The sequence below is a fragment of the Cebus imitator genome, unplaced genomic scaffold (genome assembly GCF_001604975.1).
Source record: "Cebus imitator isolate Cc_AM_T3 unplaced genomic scaffold, Cebus_imitator-1.0 Scaffold621, whole genome shotgun sequence".
NCBI classification, from domain to species: Eukaryota; Metazoa; Chordata; class Mammalia; order Primates; family Cebidae; genus Cebus; species Cebus imitator.
The window spans coordinates 794945-816291 of record NW_016107936.1 but is presented as its reverse complement, the minus strand read 5'-3'; the positions used below and the strand labels follow the sequence as shown (position 1 = coordinate 816291).

General features: G+C 41.1%; 1 protein-coding gene across 2 annotated transcripts in view; it reads left to right on the top strand.

The window, feature by feature from the left end:
* Positions 1-6327: 6327 nt before the first annotated feature.
* The window catches only part of SCAF4 (SR-related CTD associated factor 4), a 64537-nt gene continuing 49517 nt past the window's right edge, over positions 6328-21347 (top strand). The window contains exon 1 of one of the 2 annotated variants that reach the window (XM_017517170.1): positions 6328-6781. In XM_017517170.1, coding sequence (XP_017372659.1) covers positions 6752-6781 — 30 coding nt within the window. In that variant the 5' untranslated portion in view covers positions 6328-6751. The remainder of the gene's footprint in view (positions 6782-21347) is intronic. The other variant, XM_017517169.1, reaches the window with a different exon arrangement.

Sequence of the window (21347 nt, the reverse complement as noted above, 5' to 3'; positions counted from 1 at the left end):
GCACTATATCCATTTTAAAAATTGAATTATTAATATAAAACCCACTGATAAAGAAAACTTTATGCCCAAGTGACTTAACTGGTGAATTCTAACAAACCTTAAGAAATAAATAATATCTACCAAAATCTGTTTAGGGTTCTCTAGGAAAAAAAAAAGAAACAAATAATATCAATTCTACACAAGCTATTTTAGAAAATAGAGAAGGAGGTCAGGTGCAGTGGTTCATGCCTATAATCCCAGCCCTTTGGGGAGCTAAAGCTGGTGGATCACCTGAGGTCAGGAGTTCGAGACCAGCCTAGCCAACATGGTGAAACCTCATGTCTACTAAAAATACAAAAATTAGCTGCGTGTGGTGGTGGCTGCTTGTAATCCCAGCTACTCAGAAGGCTGCGGCAGGAGAATCACTTGAACTCAGGAGGCGGAGGTTGCAGTGAGTCGAGATGGCGCCACTGCACTCCCGCCAGGTGACAAGAGTGAAACTCAGCCTAAAAAAAAAAAGGCAACAGAAGAGGAAAGAAGCACTTCTCAAATAATTTGATGAGTGTAAGCTATCCCAGCACCAAAACCATTACAAGAAAAGAGAAACATAGACCACCAATACCACTCATGAACATAGAAGGAAATATTTTGACAGAATCTTTGCAAATTGAATCCAGCAACATATAAAAAAAGTAATATCCCAAAACCAAGTGGATTTTATTACAGGAAAGCCAGGTTGGTTTCACATTTAAAAACCAATCACAGTAATTCTTTATATTAACAGTATAAAATAGACAAAGTCAGATAATCATCTCAATGAATATGGCATCAGCATCTGACAAAATCCAACACCCATTTGTGATTTAAAAGAATAAAAATACTCTCAGGGAACTAACAGAAGGGAACTTACTCAACCTTGGCTCACTGCAACCTCCACCTCCCAGGTTCAAGTGATTCTTCTGCCTCAGCCTTCCGAGTAGCCAGGACTACAGGCACCTGCAACCATGCCTGGCTAATTTTTATTTTAATATTTTTAGTAGAGATGGGGTTTCACCATGTTAGCCCGGATGGCCTTGATCTCCTGACCTTTTGATCTGCCCGTCTTGGCCTCCCAAAGTGCTGGGATTACAGGCATGAGCCACCGCGCCCAGCCAATGATCCATTTTTTTAAAGGGTAAACCATTTGAACACTTTACTAAAAAAAGTATACATGTGGCCAATATACATATGTAAAATGCTCAACATCGGGGCAAGATGCCAGACCCTGAAGGGATAGTTCCTCAAGGAAGAAACTTATCTGTGTTTGGGCTTATCATGGTATTGCACACACCTAGCACAGTGCCTATGCACAAGAGATGTACATATTTATTTGGTGAATGAATGAAAGAACAAATGTTGGATTGGGGAGGCCTAGTCCTAAAAGGTGACATTTCACTTCAGATGAGACTGGTTTTTAATACTTTCCATTTTGAAAAAAGAATCTTGGATTCCTATTCCTAAGTAAGATAGGAAGTGACAAAAAGAAATGGTTTTCCTTCATTATTTACTCATATGCTCACTGTTACAATCATAGAATCCAGAACATTTTAGGTTTGCTGCACACTTACTTGCATATTTTCTTTTCTTTTAAGGAACTTACTCTTTCTGACAATAAAACTGGTCTGGCACAGTGGCTCATGCCTGCAATCCCAGAACTTTGAGAGGCTGAGGTGGGTGAATCACCTGAGGTCAGGAGTTCAAGATCAGCCTGGCCAACATGGCAAAACCCTGTCTCTACTAAAAATAAAAATAAATAAAAAATAAAAACTTAGCCGGGCATGATGGCAGGTGCCTGTAAACCCAGCTGCTCTGGAGGTTGAGGCAGGACAATAGCTTGAACCCAGGAGGTGGAGATTGCAGTGACCTGAGATCATGCCACTGCACTCCAGCCTGGGTGACAGAGTGAGACACTGTCTCAAAAAAAAAAAAAAAAAAAAAAAGTGATACGTGCCTTCTGTGGGGAGTATGAAAAATACTGAAAAATTAGGAAGAAAATGAAAATTCCCTAAAATCCCATTGCCCAATTGCTATTGAACTCTTCCTTCTTGGAGTTCCTGCTTTCCACGCAGTTCATTCCCCTGTTTTGGCCCCAATAGCATAAAGGGCGTGAAGACAGAGGAAGGCACAAAAAGGAGTCAGGTGGGGCCCTTGGGAATGGAGGGATACACATGTGGAATTCCACAGTGGACAGCTGAAATGCAGTTTTAAATCAGGAGAGAGTTCAGTTATATCCCGAAGTGAGGAGGAAGAAGAATCACAGAAATGTCAGGGAAAGCTTCAGAGAGAGGAGGAGGCAAGGCCATGAAAAGGTAAGCCACAGACTGGGAGGAAATATTTACAATACACATATCTGACAAATGACTTGAATTTAGGAGCTGGCCAGAGAAGAAACAGACCAAGGAGAAAGAAGTCTCATATAATACAGCCAGCTTATGCTTGCTCCAAAAGGATATGGCATAGAGAGAATTAATTTACAAGGCTGGGTGCCATGGCTCACATTCACACCCATATTTCCAACACTTTGGGAGGACGAGGCAGGAGGATCGCTTAAGAACAAGAGTTGAAGACCAGCCTGGGCAACATAGGAAGACCCCGTCCACAAACAAATTTAAAAATTAGGCCAGGTGTGATGGCTCATGCCTGTAATCCCAGAACTCTGGGAGGCTGAGATGCAAGAATTGCTTGGGCCCAGGAGTTTGAGACCAGCTAGGCAACGTTGGAAGATTAGCTGGGCATGGGGCTTGTACCTGTAGTTCCAGCTATTTGGGAGGCTGACATGGAAGGATCATTTGAGCCCAGGAAGTCGACTTCATTAGCCAAATCTATTTTCCTGACTCACAGGAGGAAAGCAGATTGCTTGTATGAATTGGGGAAGGGGGATCCCATTTGGCTTTGTGAAGGGATCTACACTGCAGAAACAAGTAGAGGCAGGGTGGGGGCACATCGTGTCAGAATAATGCAGACTTTTTTTCTTTTTCAGATAATAGCAATACAAGGTAAGAGGTGCTATGGTGGAATCATAGAAGCATATCATGGAAGATGCCAAGACTGGCTGAAAGCAGAGAGGGCAAGCTTTTCCACATAGTGCCTGGCACAAAATACATGGACAATACCTGGTTAATGAATGAAAAGGCAGGGACATCTGAATCTCAACTAGATGCTAAATGGGCCTGCCTCCATAGATGAGCAGAGAGGGGTTTTCTATGAGAGCAAAGGCCCAGCCATGTCAATTCCCAGATGTGTCTAGGGAATGACAAAACCTGGGTTGTGCCCTGGCAATAGACTGGAAACATGGTGTGGTGATCTTGGACAGAATTTGGTAGACAGTAGATCTCCAGAAATGCCAAAATGGTAGGAAACAGAGATCTAATAATCTACTCACCTCTGTATTATTATTTTTTTTTAGATAGAGTCTTGCTCTGTCGCCCAGGCTGGAGTGCTGGAGTGCAGTGGCACGACGTCAGATCACTGCAACCTCCGCCTCCTGGGTTCAAGCAATTATCCTGCCTCAGCCTCCAGAGTAGCCGGGATTACAGGTACGTGCCACCACATCCGGCTCATTTTTTATATTTTTGGTTCCACCATTTTGGCCAATCTGGTCTCGAACCCTTGACCTCAAGTGATCCACCTGCCTAGGCCTCCCAAAGTGCTGGGATTACAGGCATGGGCCACCGCGCCCGGCCTCACATCTATACTTTCTAATGCAATGTTAGTGGTCTTGCGGATGACAGCTTTTACATAAGCAAGATGGATTTGGAAAATATAATGTTAGTTCAGTTGGAAGATTAAAAAGTAGTAATAGGGAGTGGTAATGAAGTAGAAGATGGGTTGACCCGAAAATAAAATTTGCAAACTACTTTGTTTGTTCCTTTAACAAGTAATTAAGGGTACATCAGTCTCATCTCAAAACAACACAAAACACACAAGCAAACACTCTCACTTCCTCCTGCAGGTTTTTTCCTGTTGTCCTCACCACTTGCCTTCACAGCCAAGTTTCTATAAACTTTCTCCTGCCTGCCTTCCCCTCTTCAATACACACCAGTCTAGTTTTTGCCCTCACCACTCCAGCCTATATGCAAGACAAGCTCCCTGCAGGTAGCATCCTTCAGACACTTTCCAATTCTTACCTTACTGGACTTTCATTTTCAGCACCAGACAGAACTGATCACTTCAGAGCTCTTTCTTCACCTCTTCTTACCTCCAGCTTATCCTTTACATACCTGTGTGCCTGGGCTTTTTCCCCCTTATCTATTTCAGCTCCTTCCACCACTAGCTGTGCACTAGCTACTCCAAGATCTCTATCACCTCAGCCATCTCTCCTGACTCTGCACATGTTTACCCAACTGCCTCCTAGACATCCTCACTTACGGGTCCCAGGGGCAGCTCAAACTCCACAGGCCCCAGACGGAAATGATCCAGCTGTGTGACCTTGGGCATGTTAGTTAACTCACTCCCTGAGCTATAAAATGAGGGCATTGCTAATAGCCACCTCACCCAGAAGCCTGTTACGAAGATTAAACGAAACAGCACAGAACAGCATTTCAGTAGACCCTGAAATGTTAACCATCATTCTGTCTTCCCTCAATCCCATGCCTTCTTCCCCAAAAATCCCCCAAGTTTACTCATAAACCCCCCAACCATGTCATTCATCAAGTCAGACTCTGAGCATCCTCCTTGACACCCCCTTTCCATTTTCTTTTTCTTTTTTTTTTTTTTTTGAGACAGAGTCTTGCTCTGTCACCAGGCTGGAGTGCAGTGGTGCCATCTTGGCTCACTGCAACCTCCACCTCCCGGGTTCAAGCGATTCTCCTGCCTCGGCATCCCGAGTAACTGAGACTACAGGCACACACCACCACACCCAGCTAATTTCTGTATTTCTTAGTAGAGACGGGGTTTCACCATGTTGGCCAGGATGGTCTCGATCTCTTGACCTCGTGATCTGCCCGCCTCGGCCTCCCAAAGAGCTAAGATTATAGGCGTGAGCCACCGCCCCATTTCGTAACCTCACAGTCATTGTGCCTCAGCCCTTCCACTCCACTTCCTTAACAGCTGTCTTTCCTTCTCCATCGCCACCACTTTCAGCCCTCATTATCCCCGGGGACTAATCCCCAGGGGCTGGGCCGTTCTTTCCCTGTCCACTCTTAGTACTTTTGCACCAACCTTCTGAGAGCACACTGCCTCCATCACTCCACCTTCCCCTTTCAAGGGCTCCCCTCTGCCTTAGGGGAGCAAAATCCAAACTCTGGAAGAGCAAAGGTTCTTTAGGATCTGGTCTCACTCCCCTCTCTTAGTCCACCTTGCTCCTAAGCTCCAGCTGGTCCTCCTTAAGGGGAGGTGATGGTGCAGTCCTCATCAGGCTCTGTAGGCCTCTCCTCCCTCCAGATGTAGCTGGAGTGCCACTTCCTCTGCGACACCTTCCTGGCCTTCTGGTCGGAGGCGCATCTTTCTTGTTTCCCAGGGCCTCTGCCCTAACACTAAGCATGCTTTGATAAGTATTTGCTCACTTGTCCTCTCCACTAAAGTGTGGTGTTTTCAGGCAAAACAATTATCTTTTATTTCTAAATCCCCAACGCCAGGCAGACAGTAGGTACTCAAGGAAAGTGTCAGCATAAAGAGTTTTGGCCAAAAATGAAACAACCCGGTTTGAGGAATCAGCATCAAAGTTAGTGAATCCACTCCTCTCGTGGCACAAGGCTGCACAGGGGTTCCTTGAGGCCTGCGTGGATATCCAATGCCTGCCTGTCTTCCTCGGTGTTTTAGCTAGCGCAGAACTAACCCGCACAACTACAGCAGACACACAGCTGCACTGGCACTAGCAAGCTTTTTTTTTCCCCCAGCAGAGCGCACAAGGGCCTGCAAAGGCACGCCCAAAAGGCCGAGGTTAAATCCTGCGCCCTTTGTTTGCGGCAGCGGAGAGCTAGCGGCTCCGTGCCCGCCTGGCCTGGTCGGTTGCAGGGCCGGTTAGGGCCGAACTGCTCGCAGAGACGCACCCGGGAGCACCACGTCGGGCGGAGCGTGCGTGAGCCAGGGTTTGCTCCGGGTCACCCTCGCAGCCCTGGGATCCCGCGCTCTGCGGCTCCCTTCGCCCGGGCCTGGCCTCGGTGCCAGGCCGTCTCCCCCGCCCGCGGCCGCCGCCGGCGGGAAAACGCCCGGCGTCCCGGCGTCACGCGCCAGCAGCCAGGCACGCTGGGCGGCGCGGGGCGGGATAAGGCGGAACAGGGCGGGACAAGGCGGGGAGAGGGCGGGGCAAGCGCGGCGGGGCGGAGCGGACGTCGGGCACAGGAAGCGCCGGGAGGCCTGAGCTGTCCCAGGGTGCCCCGCGCGGCGTGGACTCGGGCCGCTGCCGCCATCCTGCTGGCGAGAGGGAGAGAGAGGCTCGCCCGCTCGCCGGTCGGGCCAGTGCGTGAGGGCGCGGGGGGTCGTGTCAGCGAGACGCAGAGGGGAGCCGTCACCACCCAACGGATATGTTGAAGCCCAGCGCCGCCGCCGCCTCCTTTTCCTCATCCTGCGAACGGGACTGAGAGGGGGCCCGCCACCTCTCCGCCTCTGCCTCGGCCTCCCGCCTCGCCGCTTCGGCCGCAGCCTCTTCCTGCCCGGGCCTCGGGCTCCGTCGCGCGTCGCCTCCCACCCCCACTAGGCCCGGCCGGTTTCCCGGCCTCGCTCCGCCGCGGCGCGAGGTCTATGTGACCGGCGGGCCCGGAGCAGCCGCAGCCGCCGCCGCCGCAGCGCGAACATGGACGCCGTCAACGCCTTCAACCAGGAGGTGAGGGGTGCTCGGGGCAGGGGGGTGCCGGGCCTGCTGTGGGAGCCGGGGCCCGATTCTCCCGCCGCCGGAGGTTTAAAGCTTTGGTCCGGGTGGGGACGCTTCCTGCCCCAGTTCCGGGGCTGTGGGGCCTGCGCGGAGCGGGGCCTGTGGCCCGGGAGAGGTCGAGGCGAGCACGGGAACTGACCCCGCACCCCTCCCCCCACTGGCCACCCCCGAGGGCGACCTCGGGCTTCCCCCTTCGCCCCCTTGCGGTTTCCCCCTGCCCAAGTCGGTGTCCCTTCCTCTAACTTGGCCCTTTTTGGGTCCGGGCGCCCTCGCTCTTTGCTCCGCGAGCCCCGTTGTCGGGTTCGCAGTGCCAGGAGCCCGCAAGGGGCTAAGAAAGAAGCGCGGGCGGGCGTGTGGGGTTGGGGGCGGGGGAGCGGGAGCATCTGCCGGTAGTGGGGCTGGCGGAGCGGTGGCTTCAGCTCTCCTGTTGCTCAGGCCTTGGCGCGTCGACGGCTGGACTCTGATCCCAGGTCCGGGAGGAGTTGGAGAGGGTGTTCATCCCCCTTCTCCGGGATTCACGCACTTGGGAAGTAGGGCTAATGAAGAGGGGATGGCTCGTTATTATTTAAAGTCGTGAACATAACCCTCTTATAGGCTCTGTGGCCCCAACGTGACGCCTAAAAAGTTGAATGGGAGAGAAGAGTGTTCGCCCCGCCTTAGTCCACTAGAAAGCTGGCGTTGTCCTCCAGTTCCCTACCCTCGCACCCCCACCCGAGGTAGTTAATCCTCGGCTCCCTTCTACGAGGACATTTACATGTGAAAACGTCCCCAAACCGGGAACAAAGCTGCCTGCAGCCTTAAAGTTCTCTAGTTGTTTTCTCTCGTCTTTCCAGGTGTTGCTTTTGGAGTGTAGAGTCCATACATCCTATTTGTCAGAATCGATTTGGTAGGAGGAGACTTGACCATTGATGATTTAAAATGAAGTTACAGAGTGGGAACTATTGTCATGGGTTGAGTTGTATTGCCTTCTCTTTCCAAATACTAAGGATAACCAGCGTTGAAAAATCAGATGTAGTAGTTGGAGATGTGTGGATATGGCGTTGAAAACGTGCTGCATCTCACAGAAAGATTTTGTAGGTTTATTTGTTGCGGTAACTTTCCTTTAGATTTGCAGTGCTATAATATATGGGACTCTACAATTACACGCAGTTGAGACAACTTATTGTCATATAAATTATTCTAAAAGTGACTTTCTTCAATTAATGGATACATACAATGCCCTAACTGCAGTAGTTGCAACTGTTATTGGACAGTGTCTTGTAAAAGTTCAGTAGTGATGATTTTCAAAACAGTAAAAGTAATATGTCCTAGTTTTTGATCGCCAGGGAATTTGTAATAATGTTCCAGATATTTCAGGTTTGGAAGTTGATAGTTTTCTGAAGGTAAATTCACTGGAATGTTGGCTCCAGGCTCCATGAGGGCAGGAAGTTTCTGTTCTTTCCCCCTTCTTTCCCAATCAAAACAGGTGCCTTGCATATAATTGTTGAATGAGAATTTAAACAAATGGCGTAACAATAGTTAAAAAATTTCAAACACATTTTTTCACCCAACAATGAATGTGTATTTTTTAAATTTATTTCAGAATCGGAAGAATGAATGTTTTGATGAAAGAAGAGGAGGATTTTTAGTTTATTCTTAAGATCAGAAGTGTTCTGATTCAGGCATTATGGAAGTTGACATCAGGCACATTATTAAGCAAAGTATTTTCTGTTAATCCTGAAAAGGCACCATCAGTAATTTTTAATTTTGGAAAACCAAAGTTAGAAATGGTATTGACTCCTTGAAAGGGGGAAATGGTATTTGACCTTTTTAAATGTGCAAAATGAGCATTTTCTTATCATTGTTCATTTTACAGTTCATTTCAATTCTATTCCTAGTCTTTATGAACTGCAAAGAATGCCAGCTCTCTTCTGCTAAATTAAAACTTCTGGAGAAATTAATCTGATTTTGAAATTAATCTTCTTATGCCTACTTGATTTGTGGTGCTTCTCAACTATTTCTCCCCATTCATGAAATGTTTTACATTCGTTCCCCATAATCTTGAACCTCTCAGGTCTAATCTTCACTTAGCAAACTTTTGAGTGCCTGCTCACCTGCACAGCTATGTCCTGAATAGTGTAGGGCTACCAAGGATCTCAGTCACCTAAAAGTTAAAATCTAATCTAATAGAGGACATAAGACTTAGACAAATAATTTTAATATGTGGTAGAACAGCTTCCTTTGGGATCCTTCCATTGTAGTGTGGCATAGCCATTGGAGATTCAGTCAAGGCTTGGGAAGAGAAGGTGTTACCAGTTTTAGGATTTCAGAAGATGTAGGAAGCAGTGATTGAAGGGCAATAGTGCTGAAAAGGGAGTATTTTGATTCTGAAGGCTACTGGAAAGTAAGGATGGTTAAGTAGTTTGGGCTTGACAAGTTTCATGTTTGCCTAATCTGAACTTCATATTTAGGCTGTGGGTAAACATTGAAGGTTTTAAGCAGTGGGATAATATAATCAAAACTGTTTAGTTCATAGTGATATGTGTTGTAGGAGGCAGAGACTTGGTAGGAAAGATAAGTAAAACCTGAACTTCGCAAATGTATAGTGGGCATGGAGAAGAGGGAAAGGATGTGGGCCAAAGGAATCCATGGACCTTGGCATCTGATGGGTTTATAAGCACCTTTTGTCCCCACGTCCTAAGGGCTGAGAGAGTGATGATACCCTTAACACAGATCATCAAAAGCCTGCTTAGTAGAGAAGAAAATGTGTTTGAGTTTTGAACAGGTTGAGTTTGAGTTAATTGTGGAACAATCGTGAAAATTTTTGGCAAGCAGTTGGAAGCAACTAAGAGATAGAGGGAAACATCCAGGAGTTCAGATGGGAAAGGTGGGGGAAAATCGAAAGGGGGAGAAAAAGGAATTAGTACAGTATAACACCAATAGTGGCCTGTCAGACACTTTATATATACACACATATCTAATTTAATAGATTTGCCTTCCCGCAACTCTGCATAGACGTCTAATTACAGATGAGGAAACTGATTTTCCAAGAAATTATAATAAATGCTAATTCTCCCAAGGGCATACTAATTAATGGCAGAACTAGGATTTGAATAAGGATCTCTCCAATTTAATTGCTGCCCAAAGATAATGTTTTGTGTAGTATGAGGGGACTTGGCCACTGAAATTTTTGGGGATAACAGGATTTGAAGTTTAGGGTTGAATGGTGATGGGAGATAAGGAAATAAGAGGTAGCTAGTATAAAGCAGTCTTTAGAGGTTTGATTATACTTAGAGGGAAACATTGCTTAAGAATCGGAGAAGGAAGGGCAGTTAACAATGTACCAGGCACTGGTGATAGGCTGTACATTTGTTTATGTAATATATAAGGTTTTAGCTTTAATTAGTAGTGTTGAATCCCTAGTCTTTTAGATGGGAGGAGAGGGTTTTAGCATTTTCAAGGAAGAGAGTATAGAAAAGCATAGTCTACCAACAAGAGGGGATGGCTAACTTGAAGCAGAATTTTGAATAAGAGAAATGGGACAAATCAGAAGCACAGGTAAAAGACATCCATCTCTAACCCAGAAGGAAAGGAAGGTAAGAAAGATGAGGTTATTAAAGATACCCATTTAACAGAATATTTGGATAATTTTTATGGCAAGACATTGTATTAAGTGTTGTGAAAGGTGAAAAGATGAGTTAAAAAGAGAGTTATCAATTATGGCTGATACTTAATTGTATCTGTTGTGTTGTTCATACATTTCTGAATTTGAAGATTCTGTCAAAGTTTACGGAATAGAATAAAGAGTATGGATTGTAATTTGTTTTTTTCTGAGACAGAGTCTCACTCTGTCAGCAGGCTGAAGTGCAGTGGTACAGTATCGGCTTCCTGCAACCTTTTCCTCCCAGTTCAAGTGATCCTCCTGCCTCAGCCTCCCAAGTAGCAGGGACTACATCACGTGCCACCATGCCCAGCTAATTTTTTGTGTTTTTAGTAGAGATGGGATTTCACCATGTTGGCCTTGACCTTGTGATCTGCCTGCCTCAGCCGCCCAAAGTGCTGGGATTACCGGCCGGATTGTATATTTTAACCCATTGATTGTGTTTTTAGTCTTTAATCCATCTTCCCTAAATCCTAAAGAATTATATCTTACCCCTCCCACTTTTTTGCGTCATCTGCAATTTTAAGACACTAAAAGTACAGAAATACGCAAGGGGCGGTGGCCTGTAATCTCAGCACTTTGCGAGGCCAAGGTGGGTGAATCATGAGGTCAGGAGTTTGAGACCAGCCTGGCCAACATGGTGAAACCCCATCTCTACTAAAAATACAAAAAATTAGCTGGGCGTGATGGCAGCAGGCACCTGTAATCCCAGCTACTCCGAGGCTGAAGCAGGAGAGTCACTTGAACCTGGGAAGCAGAGGTTGCGATGCACCACTGCTCTACAGCCCAGGCAACAGTGCGAGACTCTGTCTCAAAAAAAAAAAAAAAAAAATAGTGCAGAGAAAATAAAACAGTAAGAATATACAGTCATTTTTATTTTGTGTTTTTAATTTAAAAATATAAAGTCTTTCTTTTATCCTCCAACCCCAACCCTCCTCCCACTTGCAGGAGAGGCAATCAGATAATTTAGTATTAATCTCTGTGGTCCATAAACAATATGTAATATTCTGTGTTTGATACTGGAGTATAGTGGTGCCAGCACGGCTTACTACAGCTTTGACCTGCCTTTTTTTGTTTGCTTAAATATTATTAATACTGTCTATTAAGATTTAGTTAATATTTGCTGACAGACTGCAATGAACTTTTCAAAAATGTCTCCCCGTGCACATGTATAGTAATTTCTGTAGGGCAGTTGTTCTCAAACTTTCTAGTTTTAGACCCATTTATATATTTGCTTTTTGAGACAGGGTCTGGCTCTCTGGGCCAGACTAGAGGGCAATGACACAAACTCCTCCCATTGTGACCTCCGCCACCATGCCTGGCTAATTTTTGTATATTTTCTTTTGTAGACATGGGGTTTGGCCATGTTGCCCAGGCTGGTCTCAAACCCCTAAGCTCAAGTGATTAGCCCACCTCAGCTTCCTAAAGTGCTGGGATTGCAGGTGTGAGCTACCACGCCTGACTAGATCCTTTTAAATTCTTAAAACTTAAAGGCCACAGAGAGCTTTTGCATCTATGGGTTATTGTATCTATTGATATTTACCCTATTAGAAATTTAAACTCAGAAATGCAAGTGTTTATTAATTTATTAAAAATAACAAACTTATTACAATGTTAACATAAGCAACATTTTTAATGATAAGTAACATCTCTAAAACAAAATTAGTGAGAGTGACATCATTTTACATTTTTGTACATCTCATTTAAACTTTGTTTTAATAAAACCTGGATCCTTATTCCACTTTTTCATTCAGTTTCTTGGAATAACACACATCAGGTCAATAATTGCAGTAAAATTGGAGATTTCCCTTGCCAAAGTTGACCATGTTGTCTTAGGAGTTTTTGAATATTGAAAGTTGGTTATACATAGTTTTCTTTCTCTGCTTTCTTAACTCAGGGAATTCTTAATCTCTGACAAGGGCATTGGTCTGGCTTTATAGTGATTGCAGTAAAGTGATTCTTCAGAGCTTTCCATAGCAGGGTTTATCACTGATGTTATTGTATTTCCCTCCCTAGTCTATCATTTTGTCTAGTATTTTGTTTCAGAAAAAATTAAATGAACATATGATAAGGAATCGATTCAGAGAAAAATTGGAATAATGGAAAAGTTGATTTCTGAATATCGGGAAACAGAATTCACGTTAAAAACGTACCTACTAGAAAGATGAGACAATTGATAGTTTTTTTGTTTTGCTTTTTTGTTTCCTTTACCACATACTAGTCACTATAAAAATTGTAGGTTACTCTGTTATAGAGCACAAGCAAATAGGATTTACTTCAGAATTCAAAGTAACTTTTCTGTACATATCTGGACACATTCAAATCTCATTTGAAATATACCTTTATAACATAGTAAGGGGAAAATGTTATATAAGCAATGAACTTTTAGTGTTATTCACAACATTTGTTGAAACAATATGCCAAATCCTTTTTTTAGCACACTTTAAAGCAACAGCATACAAATTTCATGTTAAGCTAAAAACTACACTGTGTTGTTAGGTATCTAGCAGAATAAGCAGCTTACCTATTATCCATTCAAAATTTTGGTACCATTGATGTATTAATTAGTATTATTTTTCTGTCAAACCACAGAAAATATAGAGGTGGCTAATAGTTAAATTTGTATTAGAATAGGCCTTATCAGGATCTGTTGAGAGCTTAGAATAGGAGAGACATGTCTACATTTCTGGGTTAATATTAAATGTAATTAATACTGTGCTGCTGTGAGAACTAGAAGAGATTTTACAAACAATATTATAATTATACACTGATCACCTTCATCCTGTTCAATATTTGCATGATTTAATGATTACATTTCATTACTGAGTAGTTTGAGCTTTTTAATTGGTGCTTTTGAAGACATAGATGAATATACAGAAACCTGGTATTCCAGTAAAGTGTACCAGATTAGTAGAAAATTCAGGAAGAAAACCATTGTAACTCAGGAGTGGAGTTAAGAATTCGAAGCCAGGTTTTTGACTGGTGGTAGAGAACAGCAGGGCTCAGTGAAAGGTGGGTGGCCATCCAAATAAATACCTCTTGAAAGTTATAATTTATGTTTGGATAATCGGTGATTCTTGGTATAAATCCACATGGGTCAATAATCCCAGTTGGAAGAGAACAGAGAGCAGTAGCCGTAGCTAGCATGTTTGACATAAACAGCAGATACATATATATATATTTTGAGATGGAGTCTTGCTCTGTCGCCCAGGTTGGAGTGCCATGGTGTGATCTTGGCTCACGGCAACCTCTGCCTCCTGGGTTCAAGTGATTCTCCTGCCTCAGCCTCTTTAATAGCTGGGATTACAGGCATGCGCTACCACCCCCAGCTAATTTTTGTATTTTTAGGAGAGATGGGGTTTCACCATATTGGTCAGGCTGGTGTCAAACTCCTGACCTCGTGATCCACCAGCCTCAGCTTCCCAAAGTGCTGGGATTACAGGCATGCGCCACCACACCCGGCTAATTTTTTATTTTTAGTAGAGGTGAGGGTTCTCCGTGTTTGTCAGCCTGGTCTCAAACTCCTGACCTCAGATGATCTACCCACCTCAGCCTCCCAAAGTACTGGGATTACAGGCGTGAGCCACCGCACCCGGCCAGAGAGCAGATTTTTTTTAAACACACCCTTTTTGTATAACAAAATTATTTTCAGAAACAGTCATGAAATGAGTAATGAAAATGGCCAGAAAGGAAACCTGAACTGTACACACACTTTCCTGCATGCACACACACCCACAATACATATATAATCATACCAGACTTTTAAATTGCATTAATAACTATTTTTTGGAAACATGGAAAAATTTATCTGCCTACTGATATGTCACAATAATGAATACAAATGCTCCAGTTTCCTTTATTTATTTCTTCTTCTTTTTTTTTTTTTTTTTTTTTTTTTTTTTTGACAGTCTTGCTCTGTCACCCAGGCTGGAGAGCAGTGGTGCGATCTCAGTTCACTGCAACATCTGCTTCCTGGGTTCAAGTAGTTCTGCCTCAGGCCTGCCTAGTAGCTGGGATTACAGGCTTGTGCCACCACGATTGGCTAATTTTTGTATTTTTAGTAAGGATGGGGTTTCACCATTTTGGCCAGGCTGGCCAGTTTCTTTTAAAGTCTTAGGCAGATCTGTCAGTAACTGTTAAAATTGATCTTCACATATTTGTGTTCAGTAGACAGTTACAACCAGATTTATTCATCTGTTTTCACCCACAGTTAAAGAGCACTTTTGATTAATTTTAATTACGAAAAGTTGTACATAAAGCAGCACATACACAAATAGGAAGTTTTTAACATACTGTGTTTAGCAGGGATTTATAAGCACACTTCACAATAAATTCTAGAAATCACAGTCCTATCCATGTATTTTTTTCAGCATTGAGTCTAATGACTTTCAAATGCCTCAGTCAAAATTTTACCAAAATGGTTTTCACCTGAAAATTCAATGTGTCTATTATATTTGATAACCACTTTAGATAATTCAGGTACAAGGAAGTAAAACTCTATTTCCTTGTACTTGGTTGCTTAGTGATGGCACCTCTATAATATTTGTTCACGGGTCTTCACTTTTAAAGTTTTATATTCATCTCTGTATTTCTTTGAGGTGGATTCTGGTGGTTTGTAAATATTCATGCCAGAAAAAATATATCTCAGAAAAGAAAAATTGGATACAGCTATAATTTTGAACATATTATTTAAACACAGGAATATATACAGATACAATAGGATTAAAGTCATACTAAGCCTGAGGAGAGCTGACGATATCCTGAAACTTTTTGTTCATACTCTCCAAATGAATGGGCATATCAAATCTGCATGCACTGGGAACTGACTATATAACGTGGATTTCCTAATAAACTTCCAATTAAGATGGATTGCTTATTTAAGGCTATATAATAAAAATGTGCAGATTTGACATTTATATGTTGTTAAATCTCATCAGTAACCACAGCAACAGTTTAAAACTTTAGAGTATTGCTGGCCAAGGCGGGCAGATCACTTGAGGTTGGGAGTTCAAGACCAGCCTGACCAATATGGTGAAACCCCGTCTTTAAAAAAGAAAGAGTATTGCCAAAATATTTGAAGGTAGATACATTTTATCTCTGATGTTATTTAGAATTACCCATGCTTAGGCCAGGCGCTGTGGCTCATGCCTGTAATCCCAGCACTTTGGGAGGCCAAAGCGGGTGGACCACCTGAGGTCAGGAGTTCGACACCAGCCTGGCCAACATTGAGAAACCCCATCTCTACTAAAAATGCAAAAATTAGCTGAGTGTGGTGGCTTATGCCTGTAATCCTAGCTACTTGGGAAGCTGAGGCAGTAGAATCGCTTGAGACTCCATCTAAAAAAAAAATTGTCCATGCTTGATGGTAATAAAAGAACAAAATCAAAATCTTACTGTTTTATTTAGTCTTGGTAATTCACCCACTTACTGCCTGCACCTGGGTGGACTGCTCCCCTGGCCTCGTTCTAGATATGCTGTTGCATTAAAGAGCAATAGTTGACCATTCCAGCTGTCTGTCAAGTCTCCCTCTGCAAATCCCCAATATATCTTTATGCATTCCATCATGAGTATTCCTCTATATTTCCTCCTTTTGACTTACTTTCAGTTGAAGTAGAATTATAATACTTTGCTTAAAGGAAACCTGTAATACAGAAATTACTGTAATATCCCTTTTAAAGCCTCTAAGAAATATAAAATAGTTTTTAAACTTTAATTAACATACATTTTATGTTAATTCAAAGATGCTGAGTGATAAAACACTTTAGATAGGGCAGCCAAGTTTGGGGATCAGTTGAAATAAGTCCACATCTTTATGAAGGTCTTTTACCACTATCTGCTTTAACATATAAAGGTACATACTTTGTAAAGCAAACCCATAGAGGCAGAAAGTAGATTATTGGCTGACCAAGAGCATGGAGAGTGACTGCTAATGGAAATGGAATTTGTTTTGGGGATGAAGAAAATTGCTCTAAAGTGTTGGTGGGTGCACAATTTTTGAGTATACCAAAATTGTACCTCTTAAATGGATGAATTTTATGGTATGTGATTTATATCACAAAGCGTTGTAAAATACACAAAAATGTCAGGTTATATCATAATCATTTTGTTGTTTACTTGCCTTATCTCTTTTCGATCAAGATGAAAACAATATCCAGTAGCATCTGCAAATTATTTTGTTGATCCTGAATCCTAAGTTTGTTCAAAGAATAGCTTTAGTTTTGACATACTATTTTAAGGAGTAATCCAGTGGGGACAGTTCAAGTGAAGGACAAGAAAATAACCCTTCATTTGCTCATTAAATAACCAGGTGCTGGCTAATGAATCAGGTGTTATATATATGTCTTTGCATTCTTTCCATTTTAAAGATAAGGAAACTAGAGAAGTGTGGTGAATGGTCTGAGGTCGAGCAGTTTAAAAGTAACAGTTCTGAGATTTGACTCAGTCCTTATAAGAGCCCATTTGAGTCTAGTCCACAGCCCCGCGTGGCTCCTGTGACGTTTTTGAGCAGCAAATCCTTGTCTAATGGACTATTTGTGTGGGGAGAAGACTCAGTGAACAAGTCTTATAGGCCTCTTGGCCTATCTTTTATACATTTGAAGCTTGGTAGCAAGTGGTACTGTCAAGATAATATATACGTTTGGAAGGACTTGTCTCAGTTTAAGAATAGCAAGGTTTGGTTAAATTTTTGAGCCATCCACAGTAATGCAGTAAATGTAATCAACATTTAAAACTGAAGATATCTGTATGTTTTTACCATTTTATACTCAATTAAAAATTATAATTAATTAAGGATTTTATAATGGTAATATTAAAATTATTTTCCAATTAAATGATTTTATATCCTGGAATCAATTTTTATTTCTTGTATTGATAGCTAGGAAGAAATATTTAATTCACAAAAATGTTTAATAGCCAAAGGTTCATTAGCGAGGCACAATAAATGTGATGTTTACATCTGGCATCTGTGCTACTAAAGTAGAGCAGTGGCATTGGATAAAACATTAGGCATTTCCTAAAATCACCTCCTGGCCTATCTTTCAAGCAAGTGAAAAGGAAGAAGTTGTGGATTGATTTGCAGTTTAGTGAACCAAAAATGGAATTACATTTGGAATATGACCTAATGTGGTAAGCTGGAACCGATAGGGTTAAAAGCCCTGATGAGGTGTACAGCCTTCGTTCTAAAAGTGAAAAGTTTAAGCGAATGGTAGACCCTTGGAAATTGTAGGGGAGGTAGTGTAAAATGAAGAATACTTTAGGGCATACTTATAGAGTAAGTCTTCAGAAATTATCAATACTTAGAAAATTAATTCTGCCAGAAGTAAATAAGAATAAGAGCTCGATGATACAATTAATGATACAAATAATGCAGATGAAGTTTAAACCATTGTCTGTTATATTGTTTTCCTAATGTTCTTAATGCACATAGAAATATAAGGAGTTAACCTAAAAATGATTTTGTATTTATTATTAAACATAAATATTAAAAATAAACACAGTTTCATGTGTTTATTTGGTAAAACATTTCTTTAAATTCTGGAACTAGAAGAAGAGTCAAGTTTGTGGGAGAATGTGGTAAGGTAAAGAAATTTAGGAAGAAGTAAGTATGAAAAAAATTTTTAACCCTTTGAATTTGAGAATATTATGTACAATTTTGTTGCCTGTGAAACTACCTGGTTTGGAATCTCTTGAAATCCGAAGAGTACATTTTGTGAAGTAGATGGAACTATTTTTTAGTCTTTACATTCAAACAAGACTCTGCTCAATAGAGCAAGAAAATGGTATAGCATCTTGCCCCTGGCTCTGTGTTTCCCTGTTTTAAAAAGGGTTTCAGGGCGGGACAAGGTGGCTCATGCCTGTAATTCCAGCACTTTGGGAGGCTGAGACAGGCAGATCCCTTGAGGGCAGGAGTTTGAAGCCAGCCTGGCTAACATGGCAAAACCCCATCAGTACAAAAAAAACACAAAACACTAATTTTCTCTACCTTAGGAGAGTATTTCATATTGACAATGCCACATCTATCTTGTTTTCATACCTTCCTCTAAGCAAGTGGAAAAGTGGTTAAATGGTCAGATTTCGGAAGGTTTGAGTCTGTGACAAGCCAATGGAATTTATATTGGAGTAAATTGTATATCAGTAATTAAAGGGACACTTTCTTTAATTAAGAGATGTTAACAAAAAAACAAAGCAGCGATTTCCCAGTTTTGTTTTGTTTTTTCCCCCACAATGTATGATGTTCATTTTATCCACAGGGCTTCAGTTATTCAGAATTTGTTGGAGGAGGGGTGTTTTTAAATTTTTTAATTTAAAAAAATTGGAATTTTGAAAGGCTTTATTAAAGATTTGCGAATTACTGATTTAAAGTAGTAACTCAGCTTCAAAGATAAAATTTACTTTGTGGAGAAGTTATGTGATAATGGTGATTCTATATAACCACATTCCTTTATCACAGTTATATTTATAATCAAAAGTTGAACAAAGATACATCTCAAACGGATACAAATTAAAGTTCATTTTTAAATCCATGAATTTTATTTTTTTCATTTAAAAATGAATGCAAGTTAGATAAATTTAAATTAGAAAATAAAATAATCCCATCAAACACCATTAACATTTTAGAGTATTTCCTTTCAGTCTTTTTTTCTCCTCCACTTATGTTTGGAAATTTTTATATAGTTACCATATCTTTTTAATAGCATGAATTTATGTATTATTTTCTCAATAGTCATTGTGGAAAATTTGAGAACATCTAATTATTGCCTTAGATAAATTTCTAGAAGTAGAATTACCGGTTTAAAAGATACGGACATTTTTTAGTTCTTGTTTTATAGTTTTAAATTTCTCTTTGGAATTAAAACTCATCCATTAGGTCTCACCAGCCCAGTACTCTTTTTGCTTTATGCTGTTAGATAATTGAAGAATTTTTCTCCTTGTGTTAATTTGTACTCTGATTGTTAATTGGTATGATTGAACACTTTTTCCTGTGTTTGTTAATTAGATATTGGGATTTTCTTCTTTCTTTGCTTTTCTTTTCTTTCTCTTTCTCTTTCTTTCTGTCTTTCTGTCTTTCTTTTCTTTCGTCTCAGCTCTGTAGCCCAGCCTGGAGTGAAGTGGCATGATCTTGGCTCACTGCAACCTCCAACCCCTGGGTTCAAGCGATTATCCTGCCTCAGCTTCCTGAGTAGCTGGAATTACAGTCACATGCTGCCTTGTCTGGCTAATTTTTGCATTTTTAGTAGTTACCATGTTGGCTAGGCTGGTCTCAAACTCCTGACCTCAGATGATCTGCCGTCCTTGGCCTCCCAAAGTGCTTGGATTACAAGCGTGAGCCACCCCATCTGGCCAGAATACTGGGATTTTCTTTGTTAAATGAGTTGCTTCTGTACATTTTTCAGTTTCATTGTATCTCTAACTGTGTGTATATATTGTTAATTAACTCATACACAGTATTCTGCTTTCAGGTAGAGTGATATAGTGGTACTTATTTAACATGTGATTGGTTTTCTTTCCTCACCTTATCATTATTACCTGATATGAAGAAAGTATTAACCTAGACACACATTTAGTGAATTACATATCAAAGGCATAAGAGGAAATACCAGGTAGGAAAGGGACTGTACACGATCCCTTACCTAATTGTTCCAGCAGTAGTGCTTTATGGAGTTGACTTCAGATTTAAGTTAGGTAGATAAAGCATCTTTACAGGAAAGATGATTTTAAAACTTTCTTTCTGATTATCTTTTAAGAAATTTAGCCTGTACTTTATTGTACAGAGTTTATATGTTGGTAATAAACATAGAATTGTGTTGGATTTAACTCTGGTTTAAGAGTGTCTTTGATATATTGAGTTGAGAATGAAAGAGGAAGAAAGACTGTAGAATTGAATGCTTTGATGTTTGTATCTAACAGGAAGGAGATTTGAATACTAGCCTGTCATTGTGAGTATATATGTATTTCTTTTAGGAAGCATTTTTATTTTTTCTTTAAATTCAACTTTACATAGTAATAGGAGCTTAAGGAAAAATGCTTTGTCATCTTGGAAGTCATACTAGCAAAGGAAGGGATATTGAAAATAATCAGTGTAATCCATTACAAAGTAAATTAAGGACATTCATTTTTAAAAGTTTAGGTTTCGGGGTGGGGGAAGAAAGAAAGGGAAAAAAAAGAAAAGTTTAGGTTTCAAAAAGAAAGGGATACATATCCTATTGTGGAAGATTCAGAAATAAATATTGCTTGAGAGATTTAAGTTTTAAAGAATGACTTAGATTAGTATATAGTCTTCTAATTCTTATCATTGCCTTGACAACTTTATTTCAAAAAGTAGGAAAAAGTATACTTTAGAAATTATAGACTGTGTCAGTTTGCTTTTGTGTCTGCCAGTTTTTATTAATTTTTAGAAATTGCTAGTCACTAAGAGCCAGAACAGATTCACTAACAATTTATAACAGACTAAACATTTTTCATTTGTGATGTATGTTATGTCTAGTGAAAACTATACACCAAATATTTCAGAAAGGTATTGGGTATATTTGCATTATGAATAAATTGGAAAAATATGGGCAGGGTGACAGTATTGCTAAGTGGATTTTAGCTGACTAGTTATAAATACCCAAGAAGTATCAGTTAAGATCGTGTTACAAATAGGTCCTGTTTTAATTTTTAGAAAACATTGACTTAGAGGAAAGCATACAAAACGAGTTCATGAAATTTACAAGCCGATTGGAATAGCTGACTACATCAAACAGCAGAAAATGACTTCTGGACTACCTAAATAGGTTGAAAGGTCTGTCAGAAACCAACACAAAGTCAATGTGAATATCTAGTTTTGATGAGAATCCTGGTGAAAGCAGCCTGAGGATTTCAGTTGAATACAAATTGGAG